Source organism: Vulpes lagopus, chromosome 21, assembly GCF_018345385.1.
Source record: "Vulpes lagopus strain Blue_001 chromosome 21, ASM1834538v1, whole genome shotgun sequence".
Classification (NCBI taxonomy): Eukaryota; Metazoa; Chordata; class Mammalia; order Carnivora; family Canidae; genus Vulpes; species Vulpes lagopus.
In genome coordinates this window covers 42,850,899-42,865,300 of record NC_054844.1, presented here as the reverse complement: position 1 = coordinate 42,865,300, position 14,402 = coordinate 42,850,899, and the positions used below count along the sequence as shown (strand labels likewise).

Genomic DNA, 14,402 nt, shown 5'->3' with positions numbered 1-14,402 from the left:
ATGTCACCTGTTATTTCGGCACCAGCCCAGCCCACATGCCATCACCTGCCTCCCCTGTCCCCACAGAGCCACACGTGGGGGTGGCCCGGGGGGTGGGTTGGGGGTGGGTTCAGGTGGACCACGTGCCATTCAGATACCAGGTCAGGGAGGCTGGGGAGGGCCGTGCAACAGGTGCTGAGTGGGGAATGGGGCACCATGTGTCGGAAGGGGGGACACAGACACCATCCCCATGACCCGGTCACCGCGCAGGACCTCACCAGCCCACCTTCCCCCTCCCACCTCCACCCATCATCAGAGCCGGGGTCTCAGCCTCAGGATACAGTCGAGGCCCCCCGGACAGACTGCTGCACCCCAGTGAGCCAGAAGTGCCCGCTATGTGGGAGAGAGCACGGGCCTGGGAGGCGGGAGGCCGGGAATGGGCCCTGGGATCACGGTGGTGGCTCCGGGCTCCAGCCTGTCTCTTCCTCCAGCCCCAGAGAGGCCCAGATCCCTTGAGTCTCCCCCAGACAGGCCTTCTCTCTGCTGTGGTCCCACCACCCCAGAGCAGCACACACCAGGCCCAGGGAGGGCACACAGGGCCAGGCAGCCGGGGCAAGAGCATCCAGGGACATCACCAGGGAGGAAGGAAGAGCAGGCCCCAGAGAGCCAGCGACTGCGTAGGTGAGATAGAGGGGGGTCCCCGGGCTGCCCCACCCGAGGCTCTGTGGGAGCCACTTAGCATCTTTTCTGTAACTACTTCATTCTTATCTTTTTCTTTCTTTAAAAAAAAATATTTTATTTATTTATTTATTCATGAGACACAGAGAGAGGCAGAGACCCTGGGAGAGGGAGAAGCAGGCTCCACGCAGGGAGCTGCATGCGGGACTCGATCCCAGGACCCCGGGGTCACGCCCTGGGCTGAAGGCAGATGCTCAGCCGCTGAGCCACCCAGGCGTCCCCATAGATACTTCATTCTTAAGATGCAATAGCAGGAGGAGAAGGGAGGATGGAGGAAAGGAGAGGAGGGGAGGGCAGGGGCAGGAGCACCATCCCACAGCCCTTGAGGAGGAGCTGCAGTGACCCCTGCCACCGCCTCGCAGCCGGGCCCTGGGTCGTAGCCACCGTTCACGAGGCCCTCGAGCCCTGCCCTCCACCAAGTTCTGGGACTACGCCGAGGAGCCCCGTGGAGGTGCCCCGTGGAGGTCGGGGCAGCATTTCCATCCTGGACACAGAAGTCAGGTGCCCCGCCCGAGGGCAGCGAGCGGCCAGGCCAAGCCTGGAGCCCAGCTCTCACTTGTCCGAAGCCAAGCGCTCCTGGCCTCGGCCATCGATTTCCTCTCGGGCCTCTGAGACCGCGGCCTGCGCTAGCAGGTGCTCAATGAAGCACAGGTCAAAGGAAGGAGCGACGGAGAGGGGGAGGAAGACAGGAAGAGAAGATAAGCCAGGGAGACTCTTAGGCCGAGGAGATAAATCCGGAGGTGCTGCTTCCCGGTGCCAGGGTGGCACGCCGCCCAGGACGGCTGCCCCGCGCTCCGGGAGCTCACGGCCTGCGCTTGCCTCATCTTTTCCAGAAGTATGTGAGCCCAGATACGTCAGGCTTCAGGTATGCAGTGAGGTCTGCGGTGAGAGGTGCGCGCTCTCTCCCTCTCCGTCCTTCCTCCTCCGGCCTGGCCTGCCTCTGCCGCCGCCCCACCGCAGCCAGCCCACCAGCCAGCCCAGCCTTGCCCCCCCCTCCCGGGAGCCGGGCCCAGCTCGGCGGGGGCGCCTGTGACCAGCCCCCTCAAGCGGGCAGGGCTCGGGCCCTGGGAGGAGATGTGTGCCTGGTGCCGGGGGAGGGGCAGGAGCATCGCATCATCTAACAGGTTGGTCGGGCTGGGAGGCGTCCCGCCCTCCTGGAGCTAATGAGCACTGTAGGACAGGTGTTTGCTCCTCAGTCCCCAGCCTGCCCTGCCTGCGACCAGAGCCAGCCGCCCGCCACCTCTCGAAGGCTCGCTCACATCCCCGCGCCCTCCCTCCCGCGTCCCGGGCCCGGGGGCCCGCGATGGCCTGCCGCTCCTGCGTCGTTGGCTTCAGCAGCCTCAGCAGCTGTGAGGTGACCCCTGCGGGCGGCCCCCGGCCTGGGACCTCGGGATGGGGCAGCTGCGGGACCCCCGGGCCAGGCTTCAGCTCCCGCAGCCTCACAGGCTGCGAGGCGGCCGGCACCATCCCCAAGGTAACCGTGAACTCCAGCCTGCTGGTGCCCCTGGACCTCAAAGTGGACCCAGCCATCCAGCAGCAGAAGAACCAGGAGAAGGAGGAGATGAAGGTCCTCAATGATAAATTTGCCTCCCTGATTGGCAAGGTGAGCAGATGCGTGGGGGGGGGGGTTCCTAAAAATGAAGGACGTTCAGACCTGGCCCGGTGGCTGGGCTCCGTGTTTCTGGAGCATCATGCCCCACCCCTGACCCCGGCCAATGAGGCGCAGGCAGGTGAGCTCTGGACAGAGAGCTGGGAGCCCTGAGCCGCCCACCGGGCGCTGGGGGAGAAAGAGGCCCCAGGACGGCTCTCAGGGATGTCTGGGCAACAATGTGCTTCGCGGGTTGGGGTCACTGTCCCCCTGGGGGGACACCAGCGGGGAGCCCCAAGTGTGGCCAGGAGGATACCCCCTCATCGGAATGGCTGCTAGAGGGGTGCTTTGCCATCCAACCCCGAGGCAGGGGGGCAGAGATGGGCTCCCGAGGGCCCACCCCCTTCCAGGCCTTGGCGCCGCTCAGCTTCCCGCGGCCAGAAGCGTCAGCGGGGCCAGCGGAGCACGTGGTGCCTCCAGCAGGAGGCTGAGCAGCAGGAAGGCCGCGGCAGCATGTCAGGAGATAGGAATGCAGAGAATCGGTGTCGCCAGTCAGAGGCAGGCGGGCAGCCCGGCCTCCGCGGCACCCACGGCCGAGAGGGAGTCAGTCCCCAGACCCCACGCGGGTGTGGCACTGCTGTCCGTCCCCGCCGTGGGGCAGGGGCTCCGAGAGCTCCGAGGGAGCCCTGCCCGCCTCCCGAGCCCACTCCCCACTCCCCTCCGCCGGGAGACTCCCCCGAGCGGCCCCCAGCTCTGCCCCCGCCTTGTGGCATGACCGTAAGCATCATGGGAGCAAGAGCTGCCTTCACTGCTGACCGCGTGCCAGGCACCGTGCAGGATGCCTCACGCGTTTGCCTCCGTTTCCCTCCACAACCACATGGAAGGAGTCACCTTGTGCCCACTGACAGATGAGGAAACCCGACCTCTCCCTCCTCAGTAAACCAGAGCCCGTCCTCTGCCCCTGCCGCCGGCCTGGTCTGCGTTGTCCCCCCGACCCGGGCCCCGCCGTGTGCTGCTGGGTGGGCACCGTGGGGAGGGGCAGAGGGAAGGAAGGGACGCGTGCGGAGCATCTGCCCGTGCCCAGCTCTCTGCGGCAACCTTGCAAATGTGCGCCGCTGGCCCCCACAGCACGCTCCCCGGTGCCTATTTCCCCTCCTGTAGAGACGCGGCGACAGCGTCCCGAGGTTCAGGGCCTTGCCCAGGGTCACGCTACCACCAGGTATACAGTCTGGACTTGACCTCGGGTCCGTGGGCTTATCTCCCTCTCCCCGCAGCTCACGTGCCCAGACCAGCGTTCCTGTGCCCACACCCCGGGGTGACTGGGGGGTCGGGGGATGAGGCTGGGAAGTGACAGCTGCAGAAGGACAACCGTCCACTGAGGTGGCACGTTCCCTCCCGCGGGGCCCCGGCCTGGCCGGCTGTGCAGAGCCCTGCGCCGCTGGGCCGTGTGCCCCAGGAAAACAGCCTGCTGCCCTGGGGAGGCAGGTCCCTGCAGAGCCACCTCCTCCGAAACCGCTTTAATCCCTTAAAAGGAATGCTTGGTGAGCTATGTAATTTGGCTCTGATGGGTGGCTTTCCTCTGAGCGCCAGGGCTGATATCACCCTGCACCTCAGCCATGGGGACAGGACGGGTACATGGGCACAGGGAGGGGGCCAAGGGGCTAGGGCTGGTGCCCAGGGGCCAGGGTAGGATGCAAGGAGCCGTGGGTGCCAGCCTCTTGGGGACCCTTTATAGGGGACTGGAAAGAAGTGTGTGGGCCTGGGAGCCAGAGGCCATGCCCAGTGCAGGGGTGGGGGCTCTAGGCAAAGAGGAGAAGCAGGCAGGGTAGCCCTTCAAGTCCACGGCCCCTCTGGGCCCTCTCAGGCGCCAAGAGAAATCAGGGAGCACTAAGGAGGAGGAGGAGGAGGACGGGGGGTGACCCCCAGGAGTCGGCCGAGGGTCCCCGGAGAGCAGTCAGTGTTGGGCCTCCACTTGCAGGCTGTGTTTCCGTGGGCAAGCCACTCACCGCCTCCCTGCTCTGCTGCTGCTCTGAACGTGGCCCTGAGCTCAGGCCAGTGGAAGGATGGGTAGGGGCACAGCCCTTGAGAGGGCAGCAGGAGGGGAGGTTGAGGCAGGGCCAGCAGCCCACATAAGGAGGCGGTAGGAAGGGAATCTGAGACGGGTGTTGAACACCTGGACACAGAGGGACGGACGGCCACAGCGTCTGCCCGTGGGCCTGTGTGGCCTCTGGAAGTCGCCAGAGCCACCATGCAGCGGGCACCTGCACGCACAGGGGCACAAACAAGCCCTTCCCGGCAGGTAGGGGACTTGACAACTGACAGCCATCCCCCAAGGAGGGAGAAGGACCCACGTGCCCCGGGGTCCCCGCTTGTAAGCTCACCTGCGGGGACCGTGCACTGGGGATCCGAAGCCTCCCTCCCCGGGAGCCCCCAGCCGGGAGCCTCAGCCTGGGCTGCTCGTCTCCCTCTGTCCCCACCCCGGTCTGGGCCTGCTCTGCAGACGGGCGGGGGAGCTGGGCCTCGGTGAGTGCTGTGCTTCTGGGCCTCAGTTTCCTCACCTGTAAATGGGAGGCAGGTAGACGAGGGGTTTGCTCTGTGAGGCCCCTCCTAGAGCTGCCACCTGCCGTGTTAGGGCGGGGAGGGAGGGGGCAGAGGCCAGAACAGGGAGGAAGGGGACTTGAGAGGTGAGTGTGCAGCAGCCTTGACAGGTTAGAGCAATGAACTGCCTACCCAGCCCTCCCTGGGCCTTTGTTCCCGAGAGGGAGGAGCCTTGCACACCGGGAAGGTCCTGGACGGGGGATGAGTTTCCATCCCCACCCACTGAGAGGACGAGAAACTCCCCCCATGGCAGCAGGGGAAAGGGCTGCCCCATTCTTGCCACCACAGGTGCCCTCTGGCTGGCCTGGTAGCCAAAGGCGCGCCTCCTCCCGGCGGGGCCGCAGGGAAGCCCGGGGCCAAGGGAAGGACGTCCTGGGTGCAGGGTGTGTGCTGCTGGGGTGGAGGAAGGAGCCTCACGCCTCTCCCCTCACCTCGCCCTCAGTGTAAACACACGGCTCTGGCTTGTCAAAACCCAAGGAAGGCGGGGTGCGCCGCATCTGCCCCCCAGCGAGCCCTCACACACGCAAGACAGAAACCCTCTACGGTCGTGCCGACGGAACCTGTTCGGCTGCGCCAGCGGCGGGCCGGCCCCACAACGTCCGGGGCAAGCGGGAGCTAAGCGGGGGAACGACAGCCCACAAAGGCCGTCGCCCAGTCCTCCAGCTGCCGCTGTCCGATGCCGATGCCAAAGGGGACCCCTCGAGGATGTTGGGGTGTCATGGGAAAACCCAAAAGGATGTGGGCAGGACGGGAAGAAAGAGGAGGGCCCAGCTGGCAAACCAGATTCAGGAGGAACAGGGAGCCCCTGAAGGTCCAGGGTGGGCAGCGGCCACCAGGCGGGGAGGCGTGGCCCACAAGCCGCCCTAGGGACCCCGGACAAGTCCCCGGACCACCCTGGGCCCCCACCTCCCCGACTGTAGGTGGAGAGTAAACCAGGCGATCCGCAGGCCTCCTGCCTCTGGTGCCGGCTCTTCCAGCTGTGATTGGGGGGCTGCGGGCAGCGGGCAGGGGGGCGGCCAGCCGCTCGCTTGTGCCCTTAGGGAACATCAGGGCGCCTGCCCAGCCAGTGTCTCCCAGCTGCCCCTGGCGTGGGCGCCCTAACTGTAGGGTCCCAAGAAGAGAGCAGGTGGTTCTTGGCCTGGCGGGGAGGGTGGCAGGTCAGGACAACTGAGGGTCTCATCAGGGAGGGGCTCCTCTCTTGAGCTGTGATTCTAGGAGGCTTCCTGCAGGAGGGGGACCTGGGAGCACAAACGGGGAGGGACGGAGGGACGGGGATGGTGGGGAGGACATCAGAGGACGGCCGGAGCCTGGAGAGGACAGGGCGCTGGGCTGCCCCGCGTCGGGGGAAGGAGAGGATTCGAGGGGGATCCTGCCTGCGAGCCGCAGCCGGGATGGGAGCCGCCGCGGGAGCCCCTGCGGCCGAGTGAGCAGGAGAGCGGGAGGGAGGCAGCTGCGCCCGGAGCCCTCGGCCGTCGCACCCTCGAGGCCACGCGGGCCCCAACCAGAGGCAGAAGCCAGTCCGGGAAGGGCAGGGGCGTCCCAGGGCCCAACGCGACACTGGCCTGTGGGGTTGTAGGGGTTGAGAGATTCTAAGCCCCGACTGCCCTGGATCCCACCCCTGGCTCTGCCACTTGCTAATTTTGTGACCTGGGCAAGTCGTCCAACCCCTCTGCGACGCCGTACCCAGCCCGTCAGGTTGTGGGATGTGATGAGGTGAGGCCGTCCAGCGTGCAGAGCGAGGCCTGGCGCACAGTAGGGAACCCGTAAACACTCGCGGGTATTACCGCCCCGGGCACACCCCCAGCTTCCTCTCCCAATCACCCTGAGAGGTGGCCCGGGCAGGCCGTGTCCTTCCCAATTTCTAGCCGGGGAAACTGAGGCTTGGCGAGGCTACAAGTCCAGGGCCGTCGGGAGGATTACAGCGAAGGACCGAGCTGAGCTTCCGCGGCAAGATGAGACTAGGCTTGTCGGCCGCGGGAGCTGGGCCTCTGACACCTGACCTTCCCCGGGGTCTCCCACCCACGCCCCAGGCGGGCGCCGAAGGCCTGTCACCTCGCTGGCACATTGGGCCCCTCCTCCCCTAGGAAGTCTTTGCTACTCGGCCCCTCCCCTTTCTGATTCCCTCCTTATCTCGCCATCTTCTGTTTGAACCATAAGGAGCTGGAGATGTGATCCGACTGCGTGTGCGGCCCGCGGGGTGGTGAGCACGGAGCAGATGAGCTGCCGCCGCCCGGGGACGCCCCCATGCGGGCAGGCCGGCTGTCCCGGGGCCCCCGCGCCCCCCCTGTGCACGCCGGGCCCTCTCACCGCCGCCCCCCTACTCTCCCAGGTGCAAGCCCTGGAGCAGCGCAACCAGCTGCTAGAGACCCGCTGGCGCTTCCTGCAAGGCCAGGACTCGGGCACCTTCGACCTCGGGCACCACTATGAGGAGTACCAGGGCCGGCTGCAGGAGGAGCTGCGCAAAGTGAGCCAGGAGCGGGGACAGCTGGAGGCCAACCTGCTGCAGGTGCTCGAGAAGGTCGAGGAGTTTCGGATCAGGTACGGTGCGTCCTGCAGGGGGCCGCGGGCGGGGACTCAGGGTGCCCAGATGCGCAACCTCCTCCCAGATGCAAGGCCCAGGGCACCCAGGAACACGTCTTGACTACAGACGTGCTTCCCGAGGTCCTACTATGTGCCCGCCAGGACTCAACATACGGGGAGGATATGGCGGTGAGCCCACCGCAACCCTCCCTGATAGTGCCTCTTGCAGCAAAGTCGGTCTTACGCGGATGGACAGCTAGGCCCTGTGCCTGCCGGGCCTGGGCACCACGGCAGTTCCCGTCCCCTGCCCCCCTCCTGTGCCCGGCTCCCGCCGGTGCATTCCACTGGCCATGAGAAAGCGTCGCCAGCGGGAGCCACAGATCGGCTCCTGCAGCAGATGCGGTCTGGAAACTGGCTCTCGAGCGGGCTGGAAAGGGAAGCGGGGTAGGCAGGGGCAGAGCCGGTGGGGCTTTGGGCTAAAGAAGCAGTGCCCTGTAGGTGATGCCTGCCGTGACCTCAGTGGTCTCCTAGCGATCTGGGGAGACGGGGAAGTCACAGCCCCAGCCTGCGAGACGCTCCTAGACGGGAAGAGCTTCGCTGCTGGCCTCGGGCCCTCACCAGCTCTGCGACCTCGGGCAGGTCGTCAACCTCCGAGCCTCAGTATCCCCCTGTGTGGGTGGGGATGCCGATGCTGAACCATCCTGAGGCTGGCGTGAGGAGGAAGTGGGGAGCTCGGCGTAGGGCCCGGCAGCCTTAAATGGCAAGCCTTCTACCCCCTGCCCCCGGAGGGCTGAAGCACCTGGCGCACAGTGGTCCTTGGCACAGGGTTGCTGAACCGAACTGGGCAGTCGGGAGAGGCAGGTGCTCGGGTCCCTCGGAGGAGAGGTGGCGTCTCTGGCCCCACAGCGGGCAGGGCTTCAAGCACCAGGAGGCTGAGACACAGCAGAGAGGCTGGCTGTGCCCTTGCACCCCTTCCTCTGGTCTGGTCTTTTTTTTTTTTTTTTTAAGATTTTATATATTTATTCATGAGAGACACAGAGAGAGAGAGGCAGAGACACAGGCAGAGGGAGAAGCAGGCTCCATGCAGGGAGCCCGATGTGGGACTCGATCCAGGGACCCCAGAGTCACGCCCTGAGTCGAAGGCAGGTGTTCAACCACTGAGCCACCCGGGTCCCTGATCTGGTCTCCTTTTCAAGAGGCCGCCGGCCTGGGTGCGGGAGGACGGGATGTGCCTGAACCCACCCCTCCCCTCCTCCAGCACTCGCTCAGCCCCGAGCCCTGCCAACCCCAGGTGTGCAGCCTTGGGAACAGCCAGCCAGGTGGGGCTCGGGCAGCCTGTCAGGAGTCCAGGGATCCGCCCCTCCGTGTGACCCACCCCTCCATGCTCAGGCCATATTCAGAGGGGATGGTCAGGTGAAGCTCTCTGCACTCTGCGGGGGAGCCTCAGTTTCCTCATCTGTGGGTCTAGCTGGAACTTTCTGGCCAGCAAGCATGACCTGCAGCCCTGGCCTGGGCTCCTCCTCACGGCTGGGCCCCTCCACGGCCTAGGGGCCGCCTCTCCCCCGCCCCGCCCCTGCTCTGCCCTATGAGCTCCTACAGAAACCCACGGGGAAGCCCGCTGCCCACTCTGAGCTGCCCAGCTCCACGCCTGGCCGTGATGAGGGGAATCACGTGGGCACCAGGACCCAAGATTGGTTTCACGGATATCCAGCAGCCCTTTGGTCCTCGAAGAATCAGAGAATGGCTGGATGGGGGTCTGGGGGCTGGATGGGGGCCCGGGATCCTCCTTTCACAGGGAGGGAAATGCAGGCCCAGAGAGGGCAGGGAGCAGTCCACAGCCACAGGGCCGTGAGTGCTAAGTGTCACCCCCAACCCTCGCCACCACGGCGTGAGGCCGCCCCTGTGAGCCCAGCGGGGTCACATCCACGGGTATGTGTAACTGGAAGCTCTGTACAAACACTGCTTGTTGCTTTAATCCGGTTCAGCCTCCTCATTTGGCTGCCGCCCGGTTTCCCTCTGTGCCCTGAGCTTGCTATTTGGGCCCAGGGCCTGTCTCCCGTCTCCGGGTAGGAAACCCACCAGGCTTGGGGGAGGTGAGGTTGGAGGGCTTCTAGAGCCACAGGCCAGAGCCAGGGAAGCTGCAGCCTGGCTGTGTAGAGCCTGGGGGCGGGGGGCCCAGGAGCCAGGAGACGCCAGGCCAAGCCCTGACAGGGAGGGGTGCGCCCTGCTTCTCCGAGGAGGCCGATGAGATCAGCTTCAGTCCTAGAAATAAACAAGTCATGGGGGGTGGGGGGGGTTGGGGAGTGGCACGGGGAGCGGGGGCCCGGGTGGGTGTGACAAGCTGGAAAGGGCTGAGAATGGATTTGGGAACCGGTGGCTGGCAGACTGGCAGGGCACTGGGGGTGGAGTAGGGGAGATGGCATTTACCCAAGTCTCGGTAACGATAGAGACTTCCAAAAGCTTTGATGTCTCCGGGACCCCAAGGATCAGCTAGCTAAGCCTTGTATTTAGTAAGGATGAAGCAGAGGCCCGACAAGGGGAAACCACTTGCCAAGGCGACACAGCAAGTGACTCAGGGGTGCTGTGTACAGTCGTGCAGGAGGCTCACTGCACAAGAGCATCTGGTCGAGGGGGTGAACTAGGGCTGAAATCCAGTAGAGTTGGTGACAAGAGAGGAGGGAAGGTATATGGAAGGATGGGAAGGACGGTGAGGGGTAAGGAGGAGGTTCGGCAGCTCAGAACCCCCCACACACACTGGACAGCTCTCCCCAAGGTCCTGCCCTCGACCAGAACGAACTCTGCTGTCCAGACGGGAGGGGAGAAGGGGAGAGCCTTGACCACTGGGCCTACATGGGGAGGGCCAGCCAGCGAGGAGCTTCCCAGCTTCGGGCTCCCTATACCCCCTGCCCCCAGGGCAGGGAAGACCTCAGAGGCCTCCAAATTCCCAGTGGGGAGTCTGGGATGGAAGTGCCGAGAACCCCAACGAGGCTTCCCACGGTTTGTCTCCAGAAATGCTGCAGCCGAGGCAGAGGGGTTGAGGGCCAGGGTGTCAGAGGGAGCTCAGGTAGTAATAATGGCTTCAGCGGGTGCCAAGCCTTATGTCCTATACCCCCGCAACGTCGCTGCTGTGCAACTGAGGCGCACACAAGCGGCCCGCCCGAGGTCACGCGGCCAGGCAGCAAGGAGCCGGGATCCAAGCCCTGGAGCGTGGCTCTGGAGCCCACTTGTGCAGGAAAGGGTGCGAGTAAAGCTTCCCGGGCATCTCGTGAGCCCCAGGGGGCCCCAGACTGCAGACGGGTCTCCCTGGCACCCCCTCCACCCCACGCCCGTGGCCCCTGTGTCCTGAGAGCCCCTTGCCGGCTCCTGGGAAGCCAAAGCGGCAGCCACGGCGAGTGTGCACCATGCACACGGAGTCCCGGACACCCGGGGCCCGGGGGGCTCTTACCAACTCGGGTCTGCTCCCCTCAGTTTCTCACGTCAGGCTGGTGGAGAAGGCCTGAGTGCTGGCAGGTGCAGCCAGCGGATGTGGGCGCCGGCCAGGGGGGACACGGCCCCGCCGTGAGGTCAGGCGACCCGGGCAGGTGGGCGGCAGGCGGCTGTAATTAGAGCCGCCAGTGATTCAGGCCTTCCCTGGAACGGAGGGAAGAAAAGGAAGCCGCGGGTTCCCCCATCCGCTGAGGGCGCAGGGCTGAGGCTGAGGAGCCAGTGGGGGGCAGACTCACGCACCCCCGGGCGGAGCGCAGGGAGGGGCACGACAGAGATTTGATTAGAGGAAGGGGTTAAGGTCAGAGACCCCGTCTCCCACCCAACAGCATCCTTGTGCCAAACACAACGTGGCCCCGAGTAAGGAGGATGCAAATCTAAGGAGAGAGGGAGCTCACCTCTGTCGAGGCTGGACGGTGCACGTGTGTCACTGTACCAGGGCGGGCTTGGGCCGCCACGCACGCGCACACGCACGCACCCCGGACAGACGGGCAAGCCCAGGAAGGAGGGGGCAGCGAGCAGCCTGCCCGAGAACCCACTGTGCGTCCCTCTGACTGCAACGTCCACGCTCTCCCCTCCGGAGGGAACATGACGGAACCGTGTCCTGCCAGCTAAGCGACGCAGAGAGGAGGCGGGGAGGAGGGAGAGGGCGGGCTGGGGGCAGACAGCGCGGGGCAGCCTCCGCAGACTCCACCAGAGGCTCGGCTTGCTGGAAATGGAGATTCTTGCGGGCAGGAGATAGGGAAAAGATGGGAGAACAAAGTTGGGGCGAGAGAGCTGTGCAATCAGGAGAGGCTCCCTGGAGCAGGTGAATGTGAGGAAGAGCCAGGAAGGGGATCGACGCGCCCTCGGGAGAGGACTGGCTGACGGTGCAGGAGGAGCGAGGCAACGGGAAGCTGGTTTGCCTGCTCCCCAGGCCGAGCTGGGTGTCGGGCTCAGCAGGGATGCGCCTTAGGAGATGAGGGGCTGCAGCCCTGGGGCGAGGGCCACTTTTTCCTCCTTGGCAGGAGGCACCACAGGGGACAGCAGAGGCCCCGAGCCCCGCTCCGGGGACTCCCGGGGGATTAATCACACCCCAAGCTCTGTCCTCTCTCTCTCTGCCCCCCCCCCCCCGCCCCTGCCAGGTATGAGGAGGAGATCTCCAGGCGCACAGACATGGAGTTCACCTTCGTGCAGCTGAAGAAGGTAGCCCGCCGCCTGCCCCTGGGGCTCCCTCCTCAGGGCCCTCTGCCCTCCCTCCCTCAGGCTCCGGGGAAAGCAGACAGACCCAAGGAGCTGCCCTCGCCCCGCAGCTCCCCCAGGAACCACCCCCCCCCCCCGAGATGGGCACCCCTCTCTTGCCGTGGGACCCCTCCCGCCCCGGCACTCAGCCGCCTCCCACCCCCAGGACCTGGATGCCGAGTGCCTTCGTCGGACCGAGCTGGAGACCAAGCTCAAAGGCTTGCAGAGCTTCGTGGAGCTGATGAGAAGCATCTACGAGCAGGTGAGAAGACGGGGCCAGTGTCCCCTGAGCCAAGAGCCGACCTGTCCCCAGGTAAGGGAGGCGTCCGGCGGGTCATGGAACCCTCCGCAGTCCCTCACCTTTTCTGGCCACGGACGGAACAGTCTCGAACCCCTTCCCCCGCTGCTGTCACTAACCCAACAGCCCCCTCATCCCCCTCATCCCTCATCTCACGGAGCACAGGCAAGTGCCCAAGAGGCCTCTTGCTCGAGGAGAGCCTGTTTCTCCAGCGCGGAGGGCCCGCGGGGGGCCGGTGCCTCCACCGGTGCCTCCAGGCAAGGGGGGGGAAGTGGCCTGAGAGGCAGGGACCCGGGGATCTCGAACAGCCTGAACTAATCTCCCCCCACCCATGCGACCCAAAGGCAGACACCCACAGGCCTGGCTGGGGCGGACATGCCTGTCACCCTCCCCTGCTTGGGGCTCAGGGTGGGGGGAAGACCTGCAGCCAGATTCTTTGGTTCCCAGACGATGCTAGCATCTCCCAGAACAAAAATGACCCTGTAAATGCAGACAGAGGAGCCTCCAGATACCTTTTGGTTTGTCCCTAAGCCCCCAGCTGAGCCCGGGGTGGGGTGCGGGGGGGACAACAGTGACCCACAAGGCCTAGGGCACTGCCAGGGAGCGCGGTCTGCAGATGGGCCCCGCTGAGGGCTGTGCACGTTTCCCCTCCACCCCCCTCTGCCTCCGGGCGCCCTCCGGAGAGCCGGTCTTCTCTCCAGGTCCCCAGTTGGGGAGCAAGGAGGTACGGGGGCTGGGGTTCAGTTCGGCCGGAGCTGGGCATGCAGGACTGGGAGGCTGCGTGCTGCAGCCCTGGGTGCCAAGAGCAGAGCAGGGACCGACGTCAATCACAAAGTTCTGCTGAACCTGGGCGGGGGGCGGGGGGGGGGGCAGGGGCTGCCGCCTGGGTGGCTCAGTCGGTTAAGCGCTGGACTCTCGGTTTCAGCTCAGGTCATGATCTCAGGGTCGTGGGATGGAGGCCCCCACGTGGGGCTCTGCACTCGGCGGGGGGTGTCTGCTTGAGATCCTCTCTCTCCCTCTCCTTCTGCCCCTCCCCTCGCTCTCTCTCTCTCTTTCTTCCTCTCTCTCAAATCAGTAAATCTTTAAAAAATACAAATTAAATTAAAAGTCCTGCTAAAATGGCTCGAGGGGCTGCTGACCACAGCCCGGTGGCCTCGTCCTGTGGAGCGTCCCAGACGTTAGGCCTCGAGGCTGCATATGGGCCAGCGGGTCGGGCCCCCACTCAGGCCGGGGTTCCGCGGGCCTGAGCCTATTTGTGGCCCATGGGCAGTAGCCTCGCGGAGACACTACCACGGCCCCGGGAGCAGCAGGCAGGCGGCCCCGCCAGGCGGCCCGGGACCAGCCGCCCTGAGCAGCCTCACGTCCCTAACCGAGCCCTCCGTGGCCAGGCCGGGGCCTGCCGACTGGCCTGAGAAGGGGCCTAGGAGTTCCTCCACCCTGACTCCCCGCGGAGCCAGGCCTCAGAGCCAGCGTTTCAGGATCCCCACTTGGCTCTGTGCATCTTGGGGAGCCCAGGGCCCGAGCTCCCAGTCGGGACAGAGGCCCTGCCGGTGCAGACACTGGCTGGGGGTAGGCCAGGCGCGGCCAGCGATGGGCCCGGGCACACCATGAGGCTTCTTGGCCCCTGCTCCGTTTGGATCTAGCAGCCGTTGCACCCCACTCCTGACTCTTTCTTCTCTTCCATTTCTGTGGCTTTGGGCAAGTTAGTTCACCTCTCTGCCTCCGTTTCCTCATCTGTAAAACCAGTTTCCTCAGCATAATACCAGGCTGATTCCTACATGCATTCATCCATCTAACAAACGTTCACTGCCCGCCTGCCGGGTGCCTAGCACTGATCTCACAGCAGGGAGCATGCCGGGCACAGTCCACGCTCTCGGGGGCCTCCGCTCAGTTAAGAGGGGACAAGTGATAAGCAAGTACACAAACATCTGAGCAAGACCATTTGGGAGAGTGAACAGGGCGGAGCTGCAAGGAACC

General features: G+C 65.4%; 1 protein-coding gene across 3 annotated transcripts in view; it reads left to right on the top strand.

Moving 5' to 3' along the window:
• Window positions 1-1,449: 1,449 nt before the first annotated feature.
• The window catches only part of KRT80 (keratin 80), a 22,267-nt gene continuing 9,314 nt past the window's right edge, over window positions 1,450-14,402 (top strand). Inside the window, exons 1-5 of one of the 3 annotated variants that reach the window (XM_041735393.1) lie at window positions 1,450-1,841; window positions 1,914-2,320; window positions 7,233-7,441; window positions 12,031-12,091; window positions 12,294-12,389. In XM_041735393.1, coding sequence (XP_041591327.1) covers window positions 2,021-2,320; window positions 7,233-7,441; window positions 12,031-12,091; window positions 12,294-12,389 — 666 coding nt within the window. In that variant the 5' untranslated portion in view covers window positions 1,450-1,841; window positions 1,914-2,020. Of the gene's footprint in view, window positions 2,321-3,971; window positions 4,605-7,232; window positions 7,442-12,030; window positions 12,092-12,293; window positions 12,390-14,402 lie in introns of those variants that run through there. The other 2 variants (XM_041735392.1, XM_041735394.1) reach the window with 2 other exon arrangements.